Source organism: Drosophila miranda, assembly GCF_003369915.1.
Source record: "Drosophila miranda strain MSH22 chromosome Y unlocalized genomic scaffold, D.miranda_PacBio2.1 Contig_Y1_pilon, whole genome shotgun sequence".
NCBI classification, from domain to species: domain Eukaryota; kingdom Metazoa; phylum Arthropoda; class Insecta; order Diptera; family Drosophilidae; genus Drosophila; species Drosophila miranda.
The window spans coordinates 16,467,620-16,484,948 of record NW_022881603.1 but is presented as its reverse complement, the minus strand read 5'-3'; the positions used below and the strand labels follow the sequence as shown (position 1 = coordinate 16,484,948).

The window sequence follows — 17,329 nt, the reverse complement described above, 5'->3', positions numbered from 1 at the left end:
AAGAATTGTGGCATTATTATCACAAGTGTGTGTGATAGGTATGTTTATTGGGAAGTTATGATTGTTTTGCCGTAGTATTAGAGTGTCACTAGTATGTGTACAATCTAATAGGCAATTGAATTTTTTAATGAAGTCTATACCTATAATGCCATCGCTAGGGATTGGAAAGTTTTGTTCAACTAAATGATAATCGTGTGGGATTATATACTTTCCTGTAGATAATTCTACGAATGCTAAACCTTTTGAAAAAACTGAACCTTCGCCGATTCCTGATATTTTGGTTTATTTGGCATTATTTTGGCCTGTGTTTGAGTTGCCCTGGCCCCTAGAGTTTCCTCTATTTTGGCCTCTGTAATTGCCCCTGTAATTATTTTGGTTATTGTTACTATATGTTAAAGTTATTTTATTTGTAAGACAGCAGAAGATTTGTATACAGAATTATATGTGCTTCCGAGTAACATACGCAAGAGACAGACGCCGAAAGAAGAATATCGATATGAGAACATCGATATGAGAACATCGATATGCAGCAGGGCACATGCGCAGTGTTGTTAGAGATCAATATCTAATTCTCGTGGCGGTCACTTTCAACACTCCTCAACACAACGCATGTTTACAAACTTTAAATATACTTAACTAATATCCAATAACATGTCAAGCACTTATAAACGATCTTTTAAACCAAATGCGAATAAAAATTTATGGTGCTTAACCTTGGCTAAGTTCTTTGTGAGGACATCTGCTATCATCTCATCGGTTGGCAGATACGCAATGTTGACTTCACCTCTCTTGAGAACCTCTCGAATATGATGTATCTTGACGTCGATGTGCTTTGTACGTGCATGAAACATGGGGTTTCTAGCAAGCTGCTGTGCTCCAATGTTGTCGCCGTACATCTGAATAGCTGACTCCTTGGACATCAGCTTCAAGTCAATCAGTAGGCTGCGAAAGTATATCGCCTCTTTTGCTGCAGATGATAAGGCTATGTACTCTGCCTCCGTGGAACTGAGGGAAACCGTCGATTGCTTTCTTGACTCCCAAGAAACCGCTCCTCCTGCCAACATGCATACATAGCCAGTGAATGACTTTCGGTTCGTCATATCACTTGCCCAATCTGCATCAACAAAACACTCAATTGCCTTTCCTTGCTTTGTGTAGCATATCTCCCAGTCGATAGTTTTTGCCAAATATCGAAGGATGTGCTCGGAATGAGGATCCTTGGTACGTTGTGCTAATTTGTTCACCGAATGCGCAATGTCCGGACGAGTCATAACAGCAAGATAAGATAACTCTCCAATTAGCTTTTGGAACGATGTGATGTCGACCCTGCGGCAGTCCTCTTTGTTGCATGCCACCTGGTAACCAGCTTCAAGAGGCGTGGACGTCTGTCGACAATCTTTCAAATTGTACTGTTCGAGCAACTCTCTAATATACTTCCGTTGGCTGATTGAAATCGCACCCGTACTGCCTTCACGTTTCAACTCAATACCTAAAAAGTATTGCATAGGCCCGATGTCAACCACATCAAATTCTGCTGCGATCTTTATCTTGATATCCTTACACGCCAAAATAATGTCATCTACGTAGACAGCTATTAGACACATATTTTTACCTGGCTTACAATACAGAGAGGGTTCGTTGACAGTCGGTATAAAACCAATGCGTCTCAGCGTTGCATCCAACGTAGAGTTCCACACTCTTCCTGATTGTTTTAGGCCATATATACTTTTGTGAAGCCTCAAAACGTGATTTGGGTGAACTTCGCTGATGAAGCCCTCAGGTTGTCTCATAAAAACCTCATCTTCCAATTCGCCGTTGAGATACGCCGTGACAACATCCATTTGATGTAGGTGGAGACCATGTTCGACTGCAAGTGCAATTATCAACCTGATAGTTGCGTGGCGTACAACTGGTGCAAATGTTTCCTTGTAGTCGATCCGTAGTGTTGGCTACAACCTTTCGCCACCAGACGTGATTTGAGCCTGTTCACGCTTCCATCCGGATTGGACTTAACTGCATAAACCCATCTGCATCCAATGGACTTTTTCCCGCTAGGCAATTTAGTAAGCGACCACGTGCCGTTCTTCACGAGAGATTCGTACTCGTCCTTCATTGATGCTTTCCATATCTCGCCTTCAGTAGACCGTTCAGCTTGTGCGTAGTTTTGTGGAACTTGTACGTCTGCTGCCAGTATCGCATTGAGCATATGATACTGCTTCCTTGGTCGTCCTGGTTTGCCCGTCCGTACTATGGTTGGGCGTCCTGGTCCTCTTATTGGTTCTGGAATTACAAGAATGTCATTACTAGACCTAATCTCCTCCTGATTTTCTGGCTCATTTTCTGGATCTTTAAATTGCTCGCTATCCATTTCGGGTTCAGAGTCCTGGTTTTGTTGAACCTCAATTGATGCCATGTCATTGGAACATGATGCATCTAGTTTGCCCCCTTCAGGTTCTACAAAAATGACATCCCTACTCTCTACGAGTTTCCTGGTTTCTTTACTGACCAAACGGTATGCTTTGGCCGTATCCGAGTAGCCCACCATTATATACTCTAAGCCTTTCTGTGCGAACTTTGATTTCTTTGTTTTATCTAGAGCTATCGCTACTGAGCCAAAAACTCTTAAATGCGATACCACTGGCTTTCTACCTGTCCATATTTCAAAAGGTGTCACCCCGCTCAAGCAGCTGCTTGCCACTCTATTTCGCAAATACGTGGCAGTTCGAATCGCTTCTGCCCAATAGCATTCACTTAACCCAGCATGCAGCAGCATACTTCTTGCCATTTCTACCAATGTTCTGTTGGCCCTTTCTGGAACTCCGTTTTGTTGAGGTGTATATGGCACTGTTAAGTTTCGCTTTATTCCATTTTGGTTTAGGTAATTATCAAAAACGTTTGATATGTATTCTCGGCCATTGTCACTTCGTAAAACCTTGACTTTTCTCCCAGTTTGGCACTCAACTTGACTTTTAAATTCTTTAAAAGCCTCGAAAACCTGATCTTTGGTTTTTAGGAAACTTACTGATACATATCTTGAACAATCATCAATAAATGTGGCGAAATATCGATTGCCTCCCATTGACTGCTTTTGCATTGGACCGCATACATCAGTATGTATTAAGTCTAGAACGCCCTTTGACCTGTTTGTGCTCGATTGAAATGGTTGCACGCAAATTTTACTTTTTGCGCATGTTGCACACACTTGTTTTGGCTTGTATATGCCCTTGAGACCTATTACCATCTCCTTGTTAACCATTTTTTTTAATGCGTCAAAATGTACATGGCCGAACCTATTGTGCCATTTGAATGCATCTGCCTCAACATTTACAATGTTCATACACTTTTCCTGATTGTCCTGAACCATAAACAATCCATTTTCCAGATGTGCCTTTATAACTATTTTTCCGTTTTCAAAAATCATCGCTTGATTTTTCTCAAACACAACTTTTTTTTCCATGTTTTAATAGTTTTGTGACCGATATAAAATTGTACTGCAAATCTGGTACCAAGATAACCTTTTCCAGCGTAACGGATCTATCACCGAACTTTACTTGAACAGTTCCATGCCCTTCAGCAATAAGTGATTTACCGCCGGCTAAAAATACTTTTTGATTATCTTTCGTGAACGACACAAAGCGTTCCTTGTCACAACATAGATGCGCCGTTGCGCCACTGTCTATGCACCATGCATTTAACATCTGGTCATTTGGCTTAGCTAAACTTAGGATTGGTACATATTTTTCTGGTTCCACTTTGGCATATTCGGTTACGCAAAGCATTGTACCCAATCTTTCCCCGCTTTTACTGTTTGCGCCCTTGTTGTTTGCTCCTTCCTGCTTGCTTTTAGCACGGCATTCGGATTTAAAATGCCCTTCCTTTCCGCACTTAAAACACTTTTTGCCCTTCTTAAAGTTTTTCTTAAAATTGTTGTTGTCATAACTGGCGTGTAGTTCCGCGCTACTTGTAATTTCCTTGCTAATGCTATCTTCCTGCCTATTCGCTTCTTCAGAAATTTTTATTTTTAGCATGCTCAAGCTCGGCAAATCATCTCGCGTCTCAATCGCAACAACAAAACTTTCATACGATTTAGGCAAACCATTTAGCAACACAACTGATAAGACGTTTTCATCAACCTTTATGTTGACCTCTGCTAAAGCCTCGTGTACCACCTGGAATTTCCGCAAATATTCCTGTGCACTTATACCATCCGACATTTTTAACGTCAACAATTGTTTAATTAAAAGCACTACCCTTGCTGGTCCGCTTGGCCTGTGAATTTTCTTTAGCTTTTGCCATGCCTGTGACGACGATACACAATTTTTATACCCGATACTCAAAATGAGTATTGGGGTATATTAGATTTGTGGTAAAAGTGGATGTGTGTAACGTCCAGAAGGAATCGTTTCCGACCCCATAAAGTATATATATTCTTGATCAGCATCACTAGCCGAGTCGATTGAGCTCTGTCTGTCTGTCCGTCTGTCCGTCCGTCCATCCGTCCGTCCGTCCGTCCGTCCGTCCCCTTCAGCGCCTAGTGCTCAAAGACTATAAGAGCTAGAGCAACGATGGTTTGGATCCAGACTTCTGTGATACGTGACTGCTACAAAAATATTTTAAAACTTCGCCCCGCCCACTTCCGCCCCACAAAGGACGAAAATCTGTGGCATCCACATTTTTAAAGATACGATAAAACCAAAAACGCAGAATCGGTGAGGATGGCCATATCTTCTACAGTGCAAAATCTGAACCAGATCGTATAATGATTTTAGCCAGAATCAAGAAAACAATTTCATTCTTTCTCGCTCTGTCTCTCTCTAACACACAGGTTTCATGGTCGGTTTTGTCAATTGCAAAATATGAGTTCAAGGAACTCAGAACCTGTAAGAGCCAGAGCAACCAAATTTGTTATCCACACTCCTGTGATATCGGACCTTGACCGTTTCGTGTCCAAATTTCACCACACCCCCTTCCGCCCCCGCAAAGGACGAAAATCTGGGGCATCCACAAATCTCAGAGACTATTAAGGCTAGAGTAACCAAATTTGGTATCCGCACTTCTGTTAGATCTCACTATAAAACGTATATCTCAGAATTTCGCCCCACCCCTTTCCGCCCCACAAAAGACGAAAATCTGTTGCATCCACAATATTGCACATTCGAGAAAACTAAAAACGCAGAATCATAGATAATGACCATATCTATCAGGTTGCTGAATCTGGATCAGATCGGATCATTTTTGTAGCCAAAAGCAAGAAATCAATTTTCAGTGGCTACGCAGCGCCCGACGTCACGCTCAGACTGATTTTCTGTCTCTCTCGCACGCACTCAATATTAGCGGCGTCTGCCGCAGGAGAGCCATACTAACTTAGTATCGGGTATAACTGTAGAGTTGCGGTGTCCGCAGCAACTCACAACGTTCCACCTCGTTAATATTGTTTAGTTGGGTCGATTTAACACAAAGTAAAATTTACGCCAACGCCTTTTGATCCTTTAGTTCAAAAGCTGCACGTTGCTCATTTGTTGCACTTTCACTAAGCTCAATTTTACCACTGACGATTGGCCACAAATCATTTTGTATGAGAACACTTCTCATCAAAACTTCCCATGTGCTATAATTGTTTTCGTCCAGTTTCTCAATATTGAAATTCATATTTCCACTCATTTTTTATACTTATTGTCCCACAGTGCAAAATTTGTAACTGTCGATCGTCTCATGCACAAAGCAACTACGACGACAAAACTGTTATCCGTGTCTTTCTTTTGTTTTTTCGTTTTCTTTTAAGTATCCCTCCGAGTTTCTATTTACACACACGCACTCGCGATTTTCTATGCCTTGGTATACACACTTTTGGGTATACACACTCGCGGTTTTGTGCGGCTTGGCATACGCACTTTTTGGTATACACACTTGAGTCTCCGTTCGCTTTTGTGTTTCTTGATCCGTTGGGACTGCTTTATTTTGGACTTTAAACCACGGCAACGGTCCGATTCGCTGCAAAAATCTAATCAAAATAAAAACACAATGCGAATTTGTTCAACTTGTTCTTTTGCCTTTCTATGTACACACATACACTAATGAGTCGATGCCATTTTTTTAGCACTGCTTTTCACTAAGCACCAAACATTGTTTATTGTTTCTCACTGTTTCTGTTTTATACTGTTTCTGGGTGAATTGGTGTCTGGGCCCATAACCTGTTAAAGTTATTTTATTTGTAAGACAGCAGAAGATAAGTATACAGAATTATACGTGCTTCCGAGTAACATACGCAAGAGACAGACGCCGAAAGAAGAATATCGATATGAGAACATCGATATGAGAACATCGATATGCAGCAGGGCACATGCGCAGTGTTGTTAGAGATCAATATCTAATTATCGTGGCGGTCACTTTGAACACTATAGTAATTACCTCTGTTTTGGTAATTACCTCTGTTCGATCTATTATTGCCGCGGTTATTGTAACTTCTTCGATAACCGCGACCACTGTTGCCTCTGTAATGAAATACTGTGCTGGCATTTCCAGTTATTTCGGTGCTGCAATGGATGTATTTACTCATTGCGTCGTTGAAAGTATTGAAGTTGCCTGCTTCAAGTATTAGGCGCAGCTTGTCATGCTCACAATTGCGAGTCATGGCTGCTATGGACTCTTTCGTCGAAAATTTGTTGGCGTTATCTGCGTCTAGCCCTTCATCAATATATGATGCTTCGAGCTGCTTGCGCAGATTGTCAATATCGGTGGTATATTGAGATGCCGTTTTTCCTTTTTGTTTAATATTGGATATTTTTGCTTTAATAACGTCAGAGGATTCTCCCTTGACGTTATCATTAAGCTTTTGGATTATGCCATTGATCGTTTGTTCACTTTGGACTTTATAAAGGATAGAGCCCGTTATCTTTGATTTGATAACTTCAATGGCTAGATCTTCTTGATCTCCTTTAGTCCTATCCGTGATTTTTAACGCTGTTAAGAAACGTTGAAGAGACTGTTTACTGCCGTCAAACTCTGGGATAGAGGATGAGACTAGTTTCACGTACTGCCGATCTTTTTCTACTTGGTTCATTTTGTCTGATATTGTTATTTCGGTTTTTAGTTCCGAGTCGCTTCCGACGTCGGTGTCTATTATATCTTTGCAAAGGTCTATACTTTCTAATTGAGGATTTAATTCTGTGTCGCTTTCGACTTCAGTGTCTATTATCGGCTTTGATTCATCTATATTGTCTAGTTGACTTTCATCAAAATGAGCTAACGAACCTAGACTTTTTGGGACATGTATCTCAATACCTCTTCTTTCTGCAATGGTTGTCAACCTTGTATTCAAAGATCGTAATAGCCTTTGGCATTGATGCTGGTTTTCACTAGTTAGCTTGTTATCTCGAGAACTTACTAATTGTGTGATTCTATTATATTGTGCTACTATGTTATTGACATGGTGTATTAGCGTTTCTGTTTTTATTACTGTATTCTTGTTGATACACTTATACGACTTTTCAAAAAGTTGTTTACTTTCTATAAGTTTTTTCGCTAATACTGGCGATTCCATAATATTTTATTCGTTTTCTGCGTGCAACGCAGAAGAGAACCTTCGTTCTCTTTCGTAGTGATCAGACGTGTTTTTGTTTTGCGCTCCGCATTTTTTCCTTTTGTTTTGAATAAACAGCCGGTGTTTTCCTAACTAAATTCTAATTATACTTCCTAACCAGACAACAATCTGGAAACCTATTCTATTACGCGAGTGCATGCCTTTTGATTTGTGTTAAAACATTATTTAACTTTTTATTTTTCGGCGTCGGCTTGTGTTTGTGTTGTTGCAGTGAGTGAGTATTGCATTGCAGTCCGCTCTCGTCTGGTAGCTTTTGTTGTTTTATCACTCTCTCGCTGTCACCGCAACTTCAATAACTGTTCTTTCTCGCTCGCTCTTTAAACTTTCGGCGCAATAGCGCTCTCTGTTTAGTAGCTCTCGCTATAACCGCTCTCTACTCTGCTCTCTTTTTTTTACCAATTCCGCTTTGAGCGTTGTCTGGCACATTGGACTGATACCAATTTGTTTTGCAAATAATTATACCCGATACTCAAAATGAGTATTGGGGTATATTAGTTTTGTGGTAAAAGTGAATTTGTGTAACGTCCAGAAGGAATCGTTTCCGACCCCATAAAGTATATATATTCTTGATCAGCATCAATAGCCGAGTCGATTGAGCCCTGTCTGTCTGTCCGTCTGTCCGTCCGTCCGTCCGTCCCCTTCAGCGCCTAGTGCTCAAAGACTATAAGAGCTAGAGCAACGATGTTTTGGATCCAGACATCTGTGATATGTCACTGCTACAAAAATATTTCAAAACTTTGACCCGCCCACTTTCGCCCCCACAAAGGACGAAAATCTGTGGCATCCACATTTTTAAAGATACGATAAAACCAAAAATGCAGAATCGTAGAGGATGACTATATGTTCTAGAGTGTAAAATCTCACCCAGATCGTATAATTATTATAGCCAGAATCAAGAAAACAATTTCATTCTTTCTCGCTCTGTCTCTCTCTAACACACAGGTTTCATGGTCGGCTTTGCCAATTGCAAAATATGAGTTCAAGGATCTCAGAACCTATAAGAGCCAGACCAACCAAATATGGTATCCACACTCCTGTGATATCTGACCTTGACCGTTTCGTGTCCAAATTTCGCCACACCCCCTTCCGCCCCCGCAAAGGACGAAAATCTGGGGCATCCACAAATCTCAGAGACTATTAAGGCTAGAGTAACCAAATTTGGTATCCGCACTTCTGTTAGATCTCACTATAAAACGTATATCTCAGAATTTCGCCCCACCCCCTTTCGCCCCCACAAAGAACGAAAATCTGTTGCATCCACAATATTGCACATTCGAGAAAACTAAAAACGCAGAATCATAGATAATGACCATATCTATCAGGTTGCTGAATCTGGATCAGATCGGATCATTTTTGTAGCCAAAAGCAAGAAATCAATTTTCAGTGGCTACGCAGCGCCCGACGTCACGCTCAGACTGATTTTCTGTCTCTCTCGCACGCACTCAATATTAGCGGCGTCTGCCGCAGGAGAGCCATACTAACTTAGTATCGGGTATAACTGTAGAGTTGCGGTGTCCGCAGCAACTCACAACGTTCCACCTCGTTAATATTGTTTAGTTGGGTCGATTTAACACAAAGTAAAATTTACGCCAACGCCTTTTGATCCTTTAGTTCAAAAGCTGCACGTTGCTCATTTGTTGCACTTTCACTAAGCTCAATTTTACCACTGACGATTGGCCACAAATCATTTTGTATGAGAACACTTCTCATCAAAACTTCCCATGTGCTATAATTGTTTTCGTCCAGTTTCTCAATATTGAAATTCATATTTCCACTCATTTTTTATACTTATTGTCCCACAGTGCAAAATTTGTAACTGTCGATCGTCTCATGCACAAAGCAACTACGACGACAAAACTGTTATCCGTGTCTTTCTTTTGTTTTTTCGTTTTCTTTTAAGTATCCCTCCGAGTTTCTATTTACACACACGCACTCGCGATTTTCTATGCCTTGGTATACACACTTTTGGGTATACACACTCGCGGTTTTGTGCGGCTTGGCATACGCACTTTTTGGTATACACACTTGAGTCTCCGTTCGCTTTTGTGTTTCTTGATCCGTTGGGACTGCTTTATTTTGGACTTTAAACCACGGCAACGGTCCGATTCGCTGCAAAAATCTAATCAAAATAAAAACACAATGCGAATTTGTTCAACTTGTTCTTTTGCCTTTCTATGTACACACATACACTAATGAGTCGATGCCATTTTTTTAGCACTGCTTTTCACTAAGCACCAAACATTGTTTATTGTTTCTCACTGTTTCTGTTTTATACTGTTTCTGGGTGAATTGGTGTCTGGGCCCATAACCTGTTAAAGTTATTTTATTTGTAAGACAGCAGAAGATAAGTATACAGAATTATACGTGCTTCCGAGTAACATACGCAAGAGACAGACGCCGAAAGAAGAATATCGATATGAGAACATCGATATGAGAACATCGATATGCAGCAGGGCACATGCGCAGTGTTGTTAGAGATCAATATCTAATTATCGTGGCGGTCACTTTGAACACTATAGTAATTACCTCTGTTTTGGTAATTACCTCTGTTCGATCTATTATTGCCGCGGTTATTGTAACTTCTTCGATAACCGCGACCACTGTTGCCTCTGTAATGAAATACTGTGCTGGCATTTCCAGTTATTTCGGTGCTGCAATGGATGTATTTACTCATTGCGTCGTTGAAAGTATTGAAGTTGCCTGCTTCAAGTATTAGGCGCAGCTTGTCATGCTCACAATTGCGAGTCATGGCTGCTATGGACTCTTTCGTCGAAAATTTGTTGGCGTTATCTGCGTCTAGCCCTTCATCAATATATGATGCTTCGAGCTGCTTGCGCAGATTGTCAATATCGGTGGTATATTGAGATGCCGTTTTTCCTTTTTGTTTAATATTGGATATTTTTGCTTTAATAACGTCAGAGGATTCTCCCTTGACGTTATCATTAAGCTTTTGGATTATGCCATTGATCGTTTGTTCACTTTGGACTTTATAAAGGATAGAGCCCGTTATCTTTGATTTGATAACTTCAATGGCTAGATCTTCTTGATCTCCTTTAGTCCTATCCGTGATTTTTAACGCTGTTAAGAAACGTTGAAGAGACTGTTTACTGCCGTCAAACTCTGGGATAGAGGATGAGACTAGTTTCACGTACTGCCGATCTTTTTCTACTTGGTTCATTTTGTCTGATATTGTTATTTCGGTTTTTAGTTCCGAGTCGCTTCCGACGTCGGTGTCTATTATATCTTTGCAAAGGTCTATACTTTCTAATTGAGGATTTAATTCTGTGTCGCTTTCGACTTCAGTGTCTATTATCGGCTTTGATTCATCTATATTGTCTAGTTGACTTTCATCAAAATGAGCTAACGAACCTAGACTTTTTGGGACATGTATCTCAATACCTCTTCTTTCTGCAATGGTTGTCAACCTTGTATTCAAAGATCGTAATAGCCTTTGGCATTGATGCTGGTTTTCACTAGTTAGCTTGTTATCTCGAGAACTTACTAATTGTGTGATTCTATTATATTGTGCTACTATGTTATTGACATGGTGTATTAGCGTTTCTGTTTTTATTACTGTATTCTTGTTGATACACTTATACGACTTTTCAAAAAGTTGTTTACTTTCTATAAGTTTTTTCGCTAATACTGGCGATTCCATAATATTTTATTCGTTTTCTGCGTGCAACGCAGAAGAGAACCTTCGTTCTCTTTCGTAGTGATCAGACGTGTTTTTGTTTTGCGCTCCGCATTTTTTCCTTTTGTTTTGAATAAACAGCCGGTGTTTTCCTAACTAAATTCTAATTATACTTCCTAACCAGACAACAATCTGGAAACCTATTCTATTACGCGAGTGCATGCCTTTTGATTTGTGTTAAAACATTATTTAACTTTTTATTTTTCGGCGTCGGCTTGTGTTTGTGTTGTTGCAGTGAGTGAGTATTGCATTGCAGTCCGCTCTCGTCTGGTAGCTTTTGTTGTTTTATCACTCTCTCGCTATCACCTCAACTTCAATAACTGTTCTTTCTCTCTCGCTCTTTAAACTTTCTGAGCAATAGCGCTCTCTGTTTAGTAGCTCTCGCTATAACCGCTCTCTACTCTGCTCTCTTTTTTTTACCAATTCCGCTTTGAGCGTTGTCTGGCACATTGGACTGATACCAATTTGTTTTGCAAATAATTATACCCGATACTCAAAATGAGTATTGGGGTATATTAGTTTTGTGGTAAAAGTGAATTTGTGTAACGTCCAGAAGGAATCGTTTCCGACCCCATAAAGTATATATATTCTTGATCAGCATCAATAGCCGAGTCGATTGAGCCCTGTCTGTCTGTCCGTCTGTCCGTCCGTCCGTCCGTCCCCTTCAGCGCCTAGTGCTCAAAGACTATAAGAGCTAGAGCAACGATGTTTTGGATCCAGACATCTGTGATATGTCACTGCTACAAAAATATTTCAAAACTTTGACCCGCCCACTTTCGCCCCCACAAAGGACGAAAATCTGTGGCATCCACATTTTTAAAGATACGATAAAACCAAAAATGCAGAATCGTAGAGGATGACTATATGTTCTAGAGTGTAAAATCTCACCCAGATCGTATAATTATTATAGCCAGAATCAAGAAAACAATTTCATTCTTTCTCGCTCTGTCTCTCTCTAACACACAGGTTTCATGGTCGGCTTTGCCAATTTAAAAAAATGAGTTCAAGGATCTCAGAACCTATAAGAGCCAGAGCAACCAAATATGGTATCCACACTCCTGTGATATCTGACCTTGACCGTTTCGTGTCCAAATTTCGCCACACCCCCTTCCGCCCCCGCAAAGGACGAAAATCTGGGGCATCCACAAATCTCAGAGACTATTAAGGCTAGAGTAACCAAATTTGGTATCCGCACTTCTGTTAGATCTCACTATAAAACGTATATCTCAGAATTTCGCCCCACCCCCTTTCGCCCCCACAAAGAACGAAAATCTGTTGCATCCACAATAGTGCACATTCGAGAAAACTAAAAACGCAGAATCATAGATAATGACTATATCTATCAGATTGCTGAATCTGGATCAGATCGGATCATTTTTGTAGCCAAAAGCAAGAAATCAATTTGCAGTGGCCACGCAGCGCCCGACGTCACGCTCAGACTGATTTTCTGTCTCTCTCGCACGCACTCTTTGTCGTGTGGTTCAATATTAGCGGCGTCTGCCGCAGGAGAGCCATACTGACTTAGTATCGGGTATAACTGTAGAGTTGCGGTGTACGCAGCAACTCACAACGTTCCCCCTCGTTGTAAATTGTAATTGTGTCATTGGACTGATACCAGTTTGTTTTGCAGGTAATTGTAAATAATAATAATAAAATGGAATACGCTGTGGTCTGTGCCAAAAAAACCTGCAAGAAGCAGATCACCCACGATCAGCTGAATGTCCCCTGCTGGCTCTGCGACAGCGTAGTGCACGCAAAATGCGCTGGCTTTTCTGGCCTCGTGAGTGATGCTATAGCCAAACGTAATGGCTTGCATTACAGTTGCGTGGCATGCCGTGCGGTGGAGAAGGACATGGTATCTTTCATGAGGCAGACGCGGAGTGGCTTTAAGGAGCTGACCGTTGGTTTCAAAAACCAATACGATCGGCTCCTAGCCATGGAGGCTCAGTTTAGCGGTTTAAAACTGCTGAATGAGTCTCCGAGGCGCAAAAAGGTCACTACGCGGGACCTGCAAGTGCCAACCGTCACTCAGCCGTGCGCCGCCGAAAAACTGACTCCGACCACTCCAAGTGTGCAGCAGTTGATCTCGTTTGCCACTCCAAAGGCAACGACAGCTGCTGGCGATGCAGATTCGGTACCCAAATTCATCGCCTCGGAGAATGTGCAGCCAAGTACGCCTGCAGCGTCCGTGTCCGTGGTGTCCGCAAGTTCACTAGTTGTCCCGTCTATCCCGATCCCACCAGTAAATAGACGTTCCGGACCTCCGGATATTGCCACCACAGGTACTAGACCTGTGGTGACTAAACCACTGGTGGGAGTCCCACCAAAACGACAAGTTTTTGTTTCACGGCTGGCCCCTGACCTCACATCTAATGATGTAATTGCTTTTATTTAAAGCAAAATAAAAGCCGAGGGTTTAAAGGTGGAGAAATTTAACTTCTCTTATGCCAGGGAGTTAGCCTCGTTTAAGATAAGCATCTCCCCAACTCAATTTGACACCATTTGCTCCACCAAATTTTGGCCGGAGCATTTAGTGGTGAAGGAGTTTAAGGCTAAGAAGAAGAATAGGCCCACCATATCCCTTTCAAATCTTTCCAGTGTGCCACCATCAACCTCAACTTCCTCTTCCTCAACTTCCCGTCTTGCTTCCACCTTTCCAAAAAACTAACTTCTCTTTTAGTAACCTATCAGAATGTAAGAGGCTTGCGTAGTAAGCTCAGCATTCTTTTCCGGGATAGTGTTGCATTTGCTTCCCACGTTATTGTGTTTACTGAAACCTGGTTAAAGCCGGACATTCTTAGTTCCGAGGTTTTGGCAGGTCGGTACACAACTTTTAGAAAGGACCGTTCGTCTCGACGTGCAGGAGGGGTTCTAATTGCAGTGGACTCTTACTTCACGTCAGAACACTTCACAGTCCAAGTTCAACAGGAACTGGAATTCCTGTGTGTAAAACTGATTCTTCCCGCTTTCGCTATATTCATTACTTGCTCGTATATCCCACCTTCTTCGGATATTTCAATTTATGAGCAGCACTTGTCCGCTTTAACCGCTGTTTCTTCCTCGCTATCTGATAAAGATCGGATGATAGTTCTTGGTGACTTCAACTTGCCAGGAACTGTTTGGTCTTCGGTAAACGAGTCTAGTATCCTAGTGCCCATGTCACGACATAACTTTGTTGACGGCTTGCTTGACCTGTCCCTGTCTCAAGTCAATCATGTGAAAAATTCCTTGGGTCGATTGCTTGATCTATGCTTTGTATCGGATCCGACCATAGCGTTGTTAACCCGAGCCCTTCCGCTCACTATACCTGAAGACGCCTACCACCCTACTTTCGAGGTGTCGCTAGATATAGGACCAACTGTATTGGATCGGTCAAGTAGACTACCTGAACGTGTCCGCTGCTTTCGTAAAGCCGAGTTTGCGAAGCTTAATAACCTAATTAGGGATTTTGATTGGTCCGCTTTGTACTTGTGCACTGATGTAACAAAAGGCACAAACATTTTTTACAATGCTCTTGGCATATTTTTTGATTCTTGTGTCCCGCTTTCTTGTCCGATAAGATCTGGAAAATCCCCTTGGTTTACCAAAGAGTTATCCAGTCTAAAAAACTTAAAATCAAGACTTTATAAAAAATTTCAAGAAGTGGGCTCTCCTACTTCTCACTCTCGTTATGTAATAGCTCGGTCAAACTTTTCAGTTCTTAATGCTCAATGCTATAAGAACTACCTATCTCGTTGCAGGATACGTTTTTCTCAGGACCCTAAACAGTTTTACTGCTTCGTAAACAGTAAGCGTAGAACGTCCGCACACCCATCCTCGCTATCATTTTGTAATACGTCGGCAAATAATGATCAGGCAATTGCCGATCTTTTTGTCCAGTTTTTCCAAACCACCTATTCTGAGAAACGCTACTCTGGTCAACCGTACCCATACGGATTACCGAGGTCGAACGGCATTTTCAGTCCCTTGTTAAATGAATATTCCCTACTTCATGATCTTCGACTAGTTAAGCCCGGGTTTTCACCGGGTCCTGACGGGGTTCCAGGTTGTGTACTCAGGTACTGCGCCGAGACTCTGTGTGGACCATTGCTTAAACTATTCACCCTGTCCATTGATTCCTCTTGCTTCCCCCCAATCTGGAAGGAATCGTTTATAATTCCTCTCCATAAAAAAGGTAGCAAGTCTGATGCAAAAAATTATAGAGGTATAGCAAAGTTATCCGCTACTCCCAAATTGTTTGAGAAGGTTTTAACTCCGCACTTGCAACATCTCTGCAAGTCACTTATATCTCCAACTCAGCATGGATTTATAAGGCGGCGATCAACCACCACGAACTTGTTAGAGTTTACCTCTTTCATTATTAAAGGCTTTCAAGGTAACTTACAGACGGATGTTATTTACACCGACTTTAGTAAAGCATTCGACTCTGTAAACCATTCCCTTTTAGCACATAAACTTGACCTTTTAGGGTTTCCGGCCAACCTCCTGAGATGGATTTCTAGCTATCTTTGTTCTAGGTCTCAAAGAGTCCTCTTCAAAAACTCCCTCTCTTTACCAGTAAAGGTTTCTTCGGGAGTACCACAGGGCAGCCATCTAGGCCCCTTACTCTTCACACTCTTTATTAATGACTTGCCTTCAGTATTAACATACTCTCGAGTACTTATGTATGCGGATGATGTTAAACTCTGTGTCCAGTACAAGGACATTTCATTTCATTCTCGCTTGCAATCCGATCTCAATAGCTTTCAGTCATGGTGTTGTGCAAACTTGTTACACCTTAATGCCTCGAAATGCAAAGTTATGACATTTCATCGTTCTAGCGCTTTGTTGGCTCCCTACACCCTATTTGGTGGTTCTCTTGAGAGAATTACCCTGGTGGATGATCTGGGTGTTATGTTAGACCCCAAGTTAAAGTTTTCCGAACACATTTCTACCATGGTAAATAAGGCCATGGGCGTGCTTGGGTTTATAAAGAGGTGGTCAAAGGAATTTGACGACCCCTATATAACAAAGACTCTCTATACCTCGCTTGTTCGTCCGATCTTAGAATACGGCTCCTGTGTATGGTGCCCTCAGTACAAAGTACACCAGGACCGTATAGAATCAGTACAGAAAAACTTTTTACTCTTTGCTCTGCGGGTCCTTAACTGGGATGCGGGTGTAAGACTCCCATCTTACTCTAGTAGACTATTATTAGTAAACCTCCCATCCTTAGTTAACCGTAGAAAAATGCTTGGTGTGATATTTATGCACAACTTGATCAGGGGTGACATAGACAGCCCTGATCTGTTGACCCGCATAAACTTCACGATTCCTATTAGACTGAATAGAAATTTTATACCGTTGTTCCTTCCACTTTGTAGATAGAATTATTCCTTGCATGAACCGTTTAGGGTCTTATGCTCGGATTATAATTCCCTCTACCATATTATATCCAACACTAATTCTCTTCCTCTTATTAAATTATTAATCCTTACACACCTTTCTATTAATTAGTAACTGTAGTGGTATTTGTATTTTGATTGCATGCTTAGTTTCTTAGTAAGTTTAGTGCTAATTTTCCTCGAATGTTAGTCTAATATCTATCTTTCTTGCATGTTCGCGTTTGGTTCGGCTACGCACCGCGCGTCATGCGGCAGCGCCCCTCGGTCGGTTGGGCGGGAGGAGAGCTGCGTTTTGCCTGGGATCCGCGCGTAACAGCCTTTTGCTGGTGTCACACGGGCCACTTGACGGTGCAGTAACTGCATCGGCTCTTGAAAGATGCAGTCATTGCATGTCAACGTCCAATATTAAAAAATTAAGTGAATTTAATGCTGAAAAAAAAATGTGACAAAAAAAACCTCTTTTTTTTTTTTTTTTTTTTACCTAAGCTTTATCAAGGTCCGTAGCCCTACTAAGGTACCTCTTTTTCAAGGTCTTTTTATATAGGAGGTAAAGTTTTAGGAGCAAATTCAATGCTGCTATTATTGTTAGAATGGTCAGAAGTACTATTTGGGATTTTAGATGTGGTGTGTTGTCTACTACATCGACAACAT

General features: G+C 41.4%; 1 protein-coding gene across 1 annotated transcript; it reads right to left on the bottom strand.

Moving 5' to 3' along the window:
• Positions 1-263: 263 nt before the first annotated feature.
• LOC117189433 (putative uncharacterized protein DDB_G0286901) lies at positions 264-7,636 on the bottom strand. The gene is made up of 2 exons (XM_033394552.1): positions 6,400-7,636; positions 264-389 (listed from the first exon to the last, which is right to left on the bottom strand). The coding sequence occupies exons 1-2, from the start codon at positions 7,538-7,540 to the stop codon at positions 283-285; spliced, it is 1,248 nt and encodes a 415-aa protein (XP_033250443.1). The 5' UTR covers positions 7,541-7,636; the 3' UTR covers positions 264-282.
• Between the last annotated feature and the right edge of the window lie 9,693 nt (positions 7,637-17,329).

What these genes read in the sequence shown, in the direction of transcription:
- LOC117189433 (XM_033394552.1), bottom strand. Translation starts at nt 7,540, where the DNA reads ATGGAATCGCCAGTATTAGCGAAAAAACTTATAGAAAGTAAACAACTT. An exon ending in CCAAAACAGAGGTAATTACT is followed by an intron (nt 390 to 6,399) that starts ATAGTGTTCAAA and finishes TAACTTTAACAT; the next exon opens with ATAGTAACAATAACCAAAAT.